This window comes from Littorina saxatilis, linkage group LG14 (assembly GCF_037325665.1).
Source record: "Littorina saxatilis isolate snail1 linkage group LG14, US_GU_Lsax_2.0, whole genome shotgun sequence".
Lineage (NCBI taxonomy): Eukaryota > Metazoa > Mollusca > Gastropoda > Littorinimorpha > Littorinidae > Littorina > Littorina saxatilis.
In genome coordinates this window covers 31,873,198-31,885,236 of record NC_090258.1, presented here as the reverse complement: position 1 = coordinate 31,885,236, position 12,039 = coordinate 31,873,198, and the positions used below count along the sequence as shown (strand labels likewise).

The 12,039-nt window shown below is 41.7% G+C and overlaps 1 protein-coding gene across 11 annotated transcripts in view; it reads right to left on the bottom strand.

Moving 5' to 3' along the window:
* Positions 1-12,039, bottom strand: part of LOC138947574 (uncharacterized) — an 85,374-nt gene that overhangs the window by 64,019 nt on the left and 9,316 nt on the right. For 6 of the 11 annotated variants that reach the window (XM_070319061.1, XM_070319071.1, XM_070319065.1 and 3 more), the window contains exon 2: positions 2,419-2,497. The exons of 2 other annotated variants lie outside the window; for them this stretch is intronic. In XM_070319061.1, coding sequence (XP_070175162.1) covers positions 2,419-2,497 — 79 coding nt within the window. Of the gene's footprint in view, positions 1-538; positions 657-2,418; positions 2,498-9,980; positions 10,120-12,039 lie in introns of those variants that run through there. 3 more of the 11 variants (XM_070319066.1, XM_070319069.1, XM_070319068.1) reach the window with 3 other exon arrangements.

Genomic DNA, 12,039 nt, shown 5'->3' with positions numbered 1-12,039 from the left:
AGCACCCTTATACGTTATAGCCAAACCACCACTGTTAGCTTAGAGAAGATGGTGTTAGGTGTGAGTTACAAAATTATGCACAGGGAGAAACATTATTTTGTACACAGTTAATTGTACACAATTAATAACGAAAACAAAATAGAAGGTTTAGTATACAAATCTGAAGGTAACCAAAGCATTAGGAGTGGTTTGTTACTTGATACACGTGTAAACACCACAACCCTAGCTCACATCGAACACGTGTTAAATATTAAAACTTAGAAGGTTTAAATATTACTCCATACAATTCTTCAAGTGGTTACAGGATTAAAAGATGTTATCATTGATCAACCGGTATAAGTAAGATGCCGACATTTTCTGGAAGAACACGAAAAAAATGATTACAATTCTTCGAGTGGTTACAAGATTCAAAGATGTTATCATTGATCAACCGAAATAAGCAAGATCCCGACATTTTCTGAAAGAACACGCAATAAATGATTACTGGCAAGTGTTAATTCAAAGCGCAAACACCTTTATCATGGGAGGACCTACTCACTAGTACGAAATGTATCTTAAGAAAGTCGTTGGTTCAGAAGTGGACGGATCTTTGCTGTGAATAAGTCTTCAATGAATCTTGGACCGATTCACAATGCTTTGAACTCCAAACAATTAGGCTGAAACAGACGAAGTAATCGAAATCAAAAAAAGATGACAGATGTGTGACCGATGTCATAGGTTCGTTCCAACAAATGTAAAAAGAAACCATGTCTTATTCGGCCAAACGAATACTGCAAGTAAGAGCATTTACACAACCCACCAAAGACAAAGAGATCGTATCCGCTGATAATATTCTCCTTGACAAGAAAAGTTCCCTTAACTCCAAGTTCACACAGAGAGCTGGGCAAAAATCGGCAGAACTGACAAGAACAATCTAATTTTGAATATGGCCGTGTGTTGAATTCCAAGGACCTTCACAGACCAGACAACGCAGATTTCACTTGACCAGTTCTTTCTTTCTTTCTTTATTTATTTGGTGTTTAACGTCGTTTTCAACCACGAAGGTTATATCGCGACGGGGAAAGGGGGGAGATGGGATAGAGCCACTTGTCAATTGTTTCTTGTTCACAAAAGCACTAATCAAAAATTTGCTCCAGGGGCTTGCAACGTAGTACAATATATGACCTTACTGGGAGAATGTAAGTTTCCAGTACAAAGGACTTAACATTTCTTATATACTGCTTGACTAAAATCTTCACAAAAATTGACTATATTCTATACAAGAACTTGACCAGTTCAGCTTAGAACCACGGAGAGACTTGTGATGTACAAGACAAACAACCTGCCTCAAGAACCTTTGCGTAATTATACTGCACTCACGTAACGTTTATGCGAGAACACCGGCGCACCTCCATTTGTCTAACCGCTCCTAATCCTCAATAATTAGCTACCTAGGGAAGGGCGATAACTCTGTATCGTTCCCCAGTCCTTCTTAGCTCCCATGTGAAGACTTTGGTTCTAAGCCGATTCCGCGTGTATGATTATGGCTCTCGGTTTACGCTAAACAACCTGGCATGTTTTGTCCTAGAGCTCTACATTGTTTTGTGGACGTCAATATTATAAATTAAGTTTTTTTATTTTTTATTTTATTTTATAAATGCTGACAGGCATAAGCTCAGTCTTGGTGAAATGCCGGATTGAATAAAGCCTTTGGCAGTAAAAACTGTAGAGAAAAGCTTTTTTAATTAACTGCCAAACAAAATGGTTCATTTAGGCTCTATGCGTTTTTGTGTGTGTCTTCTTCTTCTCCTTGTTCGCTAGTTTTTGTATGTGAAGACGTTCCTTCCACAATGTGCGCTAAATATTCAAAGAGCAAAGACAGTACACGAGTGATCGACTAACAATTTATTAGGTGAATGGGTAATAGGGTTTTTGGTTTAATGTGTTTGTCCACAAAGGATGTGGGACAATAACACGTTTGACTTTAATATAATTATCCATTTAACAACAACGATCAACTTGTTAAACATTTAACAACATGATACAGAAATAACAATGAAACAAAGCGTACAACGTTACACAAGTCACGGCAATATCCTAGTTCAACCACCATTCGAACATAATTGGAAGACAATATTTGCAAAAGTGTAAAAGTGTATGATACGCACGAAACAAAATGTGCTCTTTGCAAGTCTGTGGGTTTCCCGAGTGACAATAAAAACAAAATCCACAATCAAAAAAAGCACATTAAGGCAAATAAGCAATCTTGTGCTTTTATTTGCTGCGTAATGAGCAGTTAAATTTGCACAAAGCAGACAAAACAAGCCAAGCTACAACGAAAATTCCGCTTGTTGGGAGAATGTTCTCTACACACAGCAACTACGTCAAAGCTACACTACAACTGATGTCGCACTACACAACTACGTCATACCCATTTACCTATCAGACCATCAATATGGTCACGTGGTGACTTGTGCAGGTCCCAAAGTCTTCGGATAAGAAACTGTTCTCTATCATACTGTCACAGAGAAAGAAAACATCAAGATAAGTATACACTGCGTCACATCATCATAACCAAGATGGATTTTTGACAGCTGAATCGATAAACGCATGAAGTATGTATTCTAAATGTCATCAAGTTCAAGTATATTACAGATTTACAGCGGGTTTACCAAGACGACGCTAAACTAGAAATGACGACAAGGCATTACTCATATTCACTTGTTCATTAACATAAATCATTCAGACGGAATTACAATCTTTTTGAAATATTGAAGGAAATTTATATGGAGTTAGCAGTGTGTAAGAAACGGTAATCAGTGTTGTGGTATGTGACAGTTGTCTTGCAGTGGAAAGGATTGTCACAGTTATGTGATCAGCGAAAAAGGAATAATCGAAAGAGTCAATGAAGCTTCGCAGCAGGAGCAAATTTTAATAGTCGTCGTAGTATTACTACTAGTTGTGGTAGCTGCTGTTCTTGGACCAGTAGTGGAAGTAGTAGCAGAAATAGTAATAATACTGAATACTGGATTCTGTCAGGATTTGCAGGAGTTGTGCCCCGTTTTTCGCTCACAAACAGGAACACGTGCTCGGCCAGTTAAAACCACGATAGCAGCAAATAACCGATGTGCATGTAATGCAGTGTCCAATCGATATGATGCCTTTTTCTTTCAACAATTTACACATCGAAGCATCGCACTGGCGATGGCCTGCCGTAACGTGACATCGACCTCAAGCGAAACTCACGTAACCTCAGGTAAAACACGTTATCGGCTATATCAGAATTCTGGACAAGCAATCCGGCATTGCAGCAACAAATTGATGTGGATATTTTCAAAACAAATGGGGTCGTATCGAGCGGACACTGTAAACAAACACAAGGGAGTCCGTCAATCGCTGGTCGACCAGTGTTTCCTGTTTGCACGAGGTTGCGCCCCGCAACTCTTCCACAGCGCTTGATAATCTTGACAGAGTTATTTCCAGAAAACTTCTAGTCAAAGAGCACGAGAGGGGAGGAGTAGAAGGATCAAAAGACACACGTTTTGAACTCTCAAAGGAAGAAAAAGCCCGCGTGTATGTCTGTGCGTTTGTGTCTCTCTCAGCGAACGAATACTCAATACAGAACCGAGACAAAGATGACGTCATTGTTCTCCTCTCGGGCTGCCAGTGTACAGCGGAACGGTCCCTCGGGGGGGACGAACTAGTATCACCAAACGTGACCACCGGCAGTCTCAGACGAGAAAAATGATGTCACCTTAGACTCGTTTCCGTATTGATTATTGAGTCGTTCTCCTCCCAACCTCTTCAATGTCTCTTGTCTCCATGTACTTGACACTCACAACTGAAGCCAATAAGAATACCTTCAACTTTGGACATTAGAGCATTACCAAGTAACGCGACAGCTTTGATGTGTTAAGCCCCGACAGTAGCGCGCCAACAACCAGACGACACTCAACACTATCTCTCCTCTGATCACCGCTTCACGCTTCAGGGGGGCGAACAACGGATTAGACATATTAGTGTAACCCCTGAGTGTATGCATGCAAAGCGACCACAGGGGCTTGAAACTTAAGACCAACTTGCATGATTTCATGGGAGATTCGATCATAATTGACAAAGGCGTTGATAGTTATAGGGTACGATGACCATGATGTTCCTGCCGTAATATCAATTTATTGCAATGAATCAACCAAACAACCAAGAAACCAATTCACACAGTCAACCAATCAGTCAACCAGACACAATCCCAGAACACTCCCTATCAAACAAGCAGTTAAACAGACAGAACAAAATAATTAAACAAAGAAATATCTCGCCTGTTCATAGTACCACTTTCCAAGTGGCCCAAAGCCTAGACGCACAATTCAAACTAAATCATGATTCGGTTTTTCAATACCGACCAAAACCCAAGCCTACTGCACTGGCCTTCAAAGAATGAAACTTCATCTCCAAAACATGTTCGTTCTCTCAACAATTCTGTACACATCTTAGCATCAAACTATTCCACAATCTTTTACAGTTTCATGGTGCTAGCGATTACAACTGAAAAAGAGTTGGTCAACGATGTTTCCTTTTTTTCTTAGCTTGAGAATGAGGAAGTGAAAAGGAAGAGAAATTGTATTGTATTGTGTTGTGTTGTGTTGTGTTGTGTTGTATTGTGTTGCGTTGTGTTGGGTTGCGTTGCATTGCACTGCACTGCATTGTGTTATTGTATTGTATTCTATTCTATTTGTGTGCACGCACGGGCACATCAATAACATCTTCAATTTTTCAGTTAATCTCACGAGAACCTGTTCTGATTGCCGGAAACAAATGTAACAAAACCAGTGAGAAATTAATAAGAAGAATTTCGTCCGTGAATAACACCATCTTGTTAAACAATCTCAAAGTTGTACCTTGAGTCGACAGAGACAATTAATCGCCTCTGGAATGGTATGACGGCTTACTAGTGCCAAAACCTGGGGTTACCCATTATCACGTGATAATTACTAATTAACGCTGTCAGTTACTGTTTTCACTCGTTAGTTACTCATTTTCACGGGATAATTAGTAATTTTCACGGGAAAATGACTAATTTTTAGTTTTGGCACTAGCAATCCGTCAGGAAGTGAGCCAAAACTAAAAATTAGTAATTAACAGGTGAAAGTTAGTAATTATTCCGGGAAAATTAGTAATTTTCCCGGGAAAATTAGTAATAAACACGTGAAAATGGTAATTATCAAGGGAAAAACAATTATGAGGAAAGGGGGGGTTTCACTGTATTGCGGGTGAGATTCGTGATACTCGGGGTCATCGGGGACATGCGAGGACAGGGGGCTCATGCCGTGGGGGCGGTGGTTATTGGAGATCACTATGACTGCATGCAAGATTGGCGATACCGTTTGAAGTGGTTGGTTGCCCGTGTGTGTTGAATGCTTGGTTGACGGGTGATGCTTCTATGATCAACTTTTGCCTGCTTGTCTAAGTCAGGGATCCAGTCCGCACCACGTTGGTGTAACACTTTTAAATGTCTCTGTTTGTTTGCCTGCATGTCTGTCCCCCCCCCCCCCCCATCTCTCTCTCTCTCTCTCTCTCTCTCTCTGAAAACGCTGGAGGGGGGGGGGACAATGGCAGAAGGAGAAACAAACACGGAGAGAGAGGGAGAGAGAGAGAGAGACAGAGAGAGAGAGACAGAGACAGTGACAGAGACAGAGAGACAGAGAGAGAGAGACAGAGAGAGAGAGACAGAGAGAGACAGAGAGAGCGAGCGAGAGAGAGAGAGAGAGAGACAGAGAGAGAGAGACAGAGAGAGACAGAGAGAGCGAGCGAGAGAGAGAGAGAGAGACAGAGAGAGAGAGAGAGAGAGACAGAGAGAGAGAGACAGAGAGAGCGAGCGAGAGAGAGAGAGAGAGAAAGAGAGAGAGACAGAGAGAGACAGAGAGAGCGAGCGAGAGAGAGAGAGAGAGAGAAAGAGAGAGAGAGAGACAGAGAGAGCGAGAGAGAGGGAGAGAGAGAGAGCGAGCGAGAGAGAGAGAGAGAGAGAGAGAGAGAGAGAGAGAGAGAGAGAGAGAGAGAGAGAGAAAGAGAGGGAGGGGCGGTGGTAGGAGACAAAGAAAACATGACAAATATCGAACATCAGAAAATGTTTTCCCCAGAGAGACCGAGAGAGCGAGCGAGAGAGAGAGAGAGAGAGAGAGAGAGAGAGAGAGAGAGAGAGAGAGAGAGAGATGCAGGGACGGTGGTAGGCGACAAAGAAAACATGACAAATATCGAACATCAGAGAATGTTTTCCCCATACCACACTTTCACACAAGATCGAAGACTCAATACCCCGGTTCATGCCAGCCATATATTCTCCCTTGTTTACTCAAGGGCTATTTCATTGACACTGACACGCTAACGCTACCTTTGCAATTACAGAGGTCATGCTTTTAACTCTTGGCGCTTCTTTCGTGTGGTCTGTTCACGAACAGCTGTAGGGGTTGTTAATTTTGCTGGCAATCTTTGATTTTATATTGTAGTTGTTACAATCGTACCGTATTAGGCCTGTATATGTGTGTGTTGTCTTTTATGAATGGCCTATGTATGTGGGGTGGTGTTGTTGTTTTTTTACGGCGTTGATAGTGTTTGATCAGCTAAATAAGTGCTGAAGGAGTGAAGAGAGATCAAATCAAATTAAATTATATTTTACGAACGTTGTGCCATGAGCTTACAAACGAGTTTTTTTTCAACCAGCCCTCGTCCGGCTAGGGAATACTACTCTAATCATATATATATACACACAGACAGTCACAGACAGTCACAGAGAGAGCGAGCGAGCGAGAGAGAGAGAGAGAGAGAGAGAGAGAGAGAGACAGAGAGACAGAGAGAGACAGAGAGAGACAGAAAGAGATAGAGAGAGAGACAGACAGACAGACAGAGAGACAGAGAGACAGAGACAGAGAGAGACAGACAGACAGAGAGACAGACAGATAATTATATTAAGCTAAATTAAGTGGACGTGCGAGAGACGTCTCCTTTCACTAAACTTTCCTGATGTGTTAAATTAGAAGTCGGTGTGGAATATATAACTTTATGTCGAGGTCGGGCGGGGGGGGGGGGGGGGGCAACACAGCAAGAGAGAGACACAGACGGACGGACGGACAGACAGGCAGACAGACAGACAGATACACACACACACACACACACACACACACACACACACACACACACACACACACACTCACAGTCAGACAGACGGCAATCGACTAAGTACCGGCGAAAGCGCTCTCTCCCCACTAAAGCAACACCCCAAACACGACACCATTCCTTTGCGTACCCCTACCACACTATCCACACTCTCACTACAGACAACACACACACACACACACACGACGATACACGACCACTGTGACTTCTCCACAATGCTCCCCCTCGTTCACTCCAAAGATCGAACCCTTTTCACGATTCACATCAATAACAGCCGTTCCTTATTCGAAGCCACGCACACAGAACGCCTGAAATGGGTTCCATTCCTATCTGAGCGTGAAAGGTGTTGAGTGCACCCAAGGTGAAACGGCCGTGAAAAGAACAGGAATCGTCTTTTCTTAATCGTGTACTTGGGGTAAATGCTGTGGAAAAACGCAGCACTTTGGCCCCACAGAGAGTAGGGAGACGTTGTGAGACACTGAAAAGAGAGGTAGATACATAAGAACAGGCTTAAGAAGAGCGAGACGTCGATAGAGGCCATGCCAACTGCCTTTTAAATGGTAGGTCAGGTGAGATATAAATACATACATGTATTTAATGAAATGTGTTGTTGAAGAAACTGCTTGCTCGGGGTAGTCAAGTGGAACCCCGCTTTTAGGACCTAAACAAAATGAGGGAAAAAATCAGGCTTTAAAAATAAATTAAAAAACCCCACAGTTTTGGCCTCAGTTTTGAGGGGTTGTGAGGGAAAGGACGGAGTCTTAAAATGGGGATACATGTGCAGAGGTTATAAACAAACCAAAAACCAGTGAAAACAGGGTCTCAAAAGGGAGGGAGTCTTACATGGGGGGGAGAGAGAGAGTGATAGACAGTTATGAGCCAACTGACATTTGAACCGTACGGTAGGTGGAATATAAACATGCATTTCATGCCCCCCCAAATGTTTATTTATAGAGACTGCGAGCCAACTGGCATTTGAATGTTGGAGAGGTGGAATAAACGCATGCATACAATTACAGATTGAGGATTTAAATGAAACGGTTGATGTTTTGTGGACGGGTTGCACTCACAAATGTAGTATCCTGTCCTAGGCTTGATTGTTCCTACTCTTTCATAGGAAGCCTAGAGTTGTTTTTTCACATATAAAAATCAACCATATACATGTACTTCTGTGTCTAACTTGTAACGAAGAAGGATAATACGGTGGGGTAAGGGTGAATTTAAATAAAACGTTTAATGTTTTAAGGATCCGTTGCACTCACAAATGTAGTATCATGTCCCAGGTTTGATTGTTCCTACCCCTTCATACGGTTCCTGGGCCTTTCTATAAATAAACTATGTACTTTTGTGTCTAAATCGTAACGCAGAATGAAAAGGTGGGTGGGGGTGAATTTAAATTAAACGGTTGATGTTTTAACGACTGGTTGGACTCACATAAGTTTGATTGTTCCTACCCCTGCATATGGGGCCTAGGCCTTTATATAAACAAACTTCTCTTTCTATCTTGTAACAAATAAGTATAAAAGGTGAGGACTGAAACATGGAAAGAGCGGACAGTGAAGAAGAAGAAGGAGGTGGTTGTGAGGGGGGTGATGGAGGGACAGAGGGATAGGTAGATTAACTGATGGCCAGACGGGCACGCAGACAGGCAGTGAGGAGGGGGGGGGGTGAGAGAGAGAGAGAGAGAGAGAGAGAGAGAGAGAGAGAGAGAGACAACACAAGACAAGACAAGACAAGACAAAATCTGTATTATCAAGAGTAATAGGGCCTAGATCAGCAAGAATATGTGCTTTTTTACATCCAGCCCTAAGAGAGAGATGTTACTGAGAGAGAGAGAGAGAGAGAGAGAGAGAGAGAGAGAGAGAGAGAGAGAGAGAGAGAGAGAGAGAGAGGAGTGGGAGCGGGAGAAAGAAAGAAAGAGGGAGAGAGAGAGAGAGAGAGAGAGAGAGAGAGAGAGAGAGTGAGAGAGAGAGAGAGAGAGAGAGTGAGAGAGAGAGAGTGTAAGAAAGAGAGAGAGAGTGAGAGAGAGAGAGAGAGAGAGAGAGAGTGAGAGAGAGAGAGAGAGAGAGAGAGAGAGAGAGAGTGAGAGAGAGAGAGTGTAAGAAAGAGAGAGAGAGTGAGAGAAAGTGGGAGGGAAGGGGGGGGGGGGGTAACTGGCGCTGAACTTGTGAGTTTGTGGTGGTCTGAGAATTAAGATTAACGGAAGTGCTTGCAGCAATGCACCCAAAAGTCTTGAAAGTGATACAAAGCTCACTTCATTCTGCCGGCCATAAGAACATGGCCATATCAATTATACTGCTGTGTGAGTGGCAGCCAATAGTAAACTCAGCAAAACATTCATTACACAACTATGGTACCTCAACTAAAAAATACGCATACCAATCGGCATGTTTCATTTCTTCATACGTTTTGTTACCTTAAAAACCCGCTTCTTTGGCGATTTGGAACACTTTTCCGGATTGAACATTTGACCAGTTGGCAAGTTTCAACCACGGTAGACATTAAAAAGATAAAAAGAAAAAGAAAAACACCGCTTAGTTTTGGCCTCAGTTTTGAGGGGTTGCATGACTGAAAGCGCTGTCTCTCAGCAATGATGTTAGAAGAGTGAGTAACTCACATTATTGGAGTGTTTCTGATCAGGAAAGCCACAGAAATTGGAATCAACTGCATGATTCCAAGAGGAATGCATGAACACCGAACAACTAATCAAAGAAATAAAGGAAGTCACAAAGGAACGAAGGAAGGAAATCACTAATAAAGGAACTGAATGAATACACGTAAGGAACAATAATAATTGAAATAAATAATACTTATGATAAATGAATACAACTTACAAGTAAGACACCAGAAAAACGCAGCAGAAGACAATGAATCACGATCTCAAATGCAATGCACAGGTGAAAATTTAGTCCAAACGTTCACGACGAGAACTCGTATCACGATTAGACCAGACCACTCTAACCAGTGGTTTTAACAGCATGCCAAGCATTGATAAAAGTGGTACCGATATCTGAGTATGAAATAAATAGTCGTTTCTCCATTAGTTCATAGGCACGCGAACAAGTTTGAGTTTCAACTTCTTGTTAAAATTCGAATCGTTGCTGAAATTGCAAGAATAGGTTTTCTGAATGTGTTTGTTATGAGAACATTTTCATAGGAACGTTACACACAATAGACCCTAACAATCCCGTATTGAGCGTCAAAATGGCTATTCACTGAGTCAGTACAGATTTAGTACTTGTTCTTTTCATCTCTTGGTGAGATATGAAGTTAATATCACACGTTCCCTGTGACCTTCTGTACTAGTGGTAAGCCCACTGGATTCGCCCACGACGGCTCGATTGAACAGATGTTCTCCTTCTGGTTAAATTCATAGATTACATTTGCTTTCTGACACATTTTTAAAGGCCTAGATGTGTATCTGTGTCACTTTGGACACCAAACTATAACAGCAATTAAAACTAGCTCTTAACGTGAAAGAAATTACAAAGATTCCGATGGTTTTGCAATCATCATTAATATTAATCACCGATGAATTACTGATATATTACAAAGGTAAGTACTATCAACAATCTACCTATTGCCGAATACGCAGACTGAGAGGTGACCCCAAAGTGTTTAGTCCAACAGATGCAAAAGACGGTGATATCGTCAATTCGCGAATAATCTTTGTAAGCATCACAGCTACCAGCATTTTGTAATAATTCCAGCCTGGCCCAGATACTTTAAAATCTCAAATCTCAAAAGAGCAATGAAAAGCCTCGAAACAGGGATACTGTACCAAATATCATTAGGAAGGGAGAAGTTATGGGGACGTTCATTCAGGAGAAAACGATACATTCATAAGAACGTCGACCTACTGGCCTTTACAATGGACAAACAAAAAATACACAACCGACAAGAATTGGGGTGTGCACGTTAAAGATCCCACGATTGACAAAAGGGTCTAGTCTTTCCTGGCAAAAATTGTATAGGCATAGATAAAAAAAATGTCCACCAAATACCCGTGTGACTTGGAATAATAGGCCGTGAAAAGTAAATATTCCCCGTAATGGCTTGAGATTTACTGGCCGATGTGAATGCGTGATATATTGTGTAAAAAATTCCATCTCACACGGCAGAAATTAATATGTAAAGCGCTTAGAGAACGTCAAGCGCTATATAAATCTCCCATATAAATAAATAAATAAAAAAATGATCATAACTGATGCTGTGACTTATCGTAGAATAGTTGTTGCTCCCAAAATGGACGAAGCAAAAACACGTTCTTTTTTCTCTCGAAACAAGGAATAATACATTTCCAGCGCCTGTGATCGACACCTATACACCGGTTCGATAGTCAGGGGAAAAGTTCTCGAAGGGCACAACGCTCACTGGCACTTGACAATGGAACGAACGTAATCTCTCTAGCTTGTTTAGCTCTCTTTCTCTAGTTCTGCTTTGTATGTAGCTGTTCACAGACTTTAGCGTTTGTCACGCAGAAAGGACAGATCAATGGTAGATTCATATCAAATACAGATTGCTCATTGTAGTGGGGATTGAGACGTTTGCATATTTTATTTTTGTATAGACGGGAGAGGAGGGGGGGGGGTGAGAGAACAAGAGAGAGTGTGTGTGCGTGTGTGTGTGTGGAAGCGATCACAGAGGTTTCCATATTAATTCATTAAAGGGTGACTGTACGCAAACAACAAAAGAGATGATGCGATTATTAATTATCATAATATGCTTATAAAAAGGAGAAAAGGGGGGTGGGGGGGAGTGAGGGAAAAAACTTTAAATAATAAGGACGATAACCCCATCCTAAACAGAAAAAACCCAAAAACATTCTTGAATGAATAAATGAATGAATGAACGAACGAATGCAGGAAGGAAGAATGTAACGTTCAAAGACTC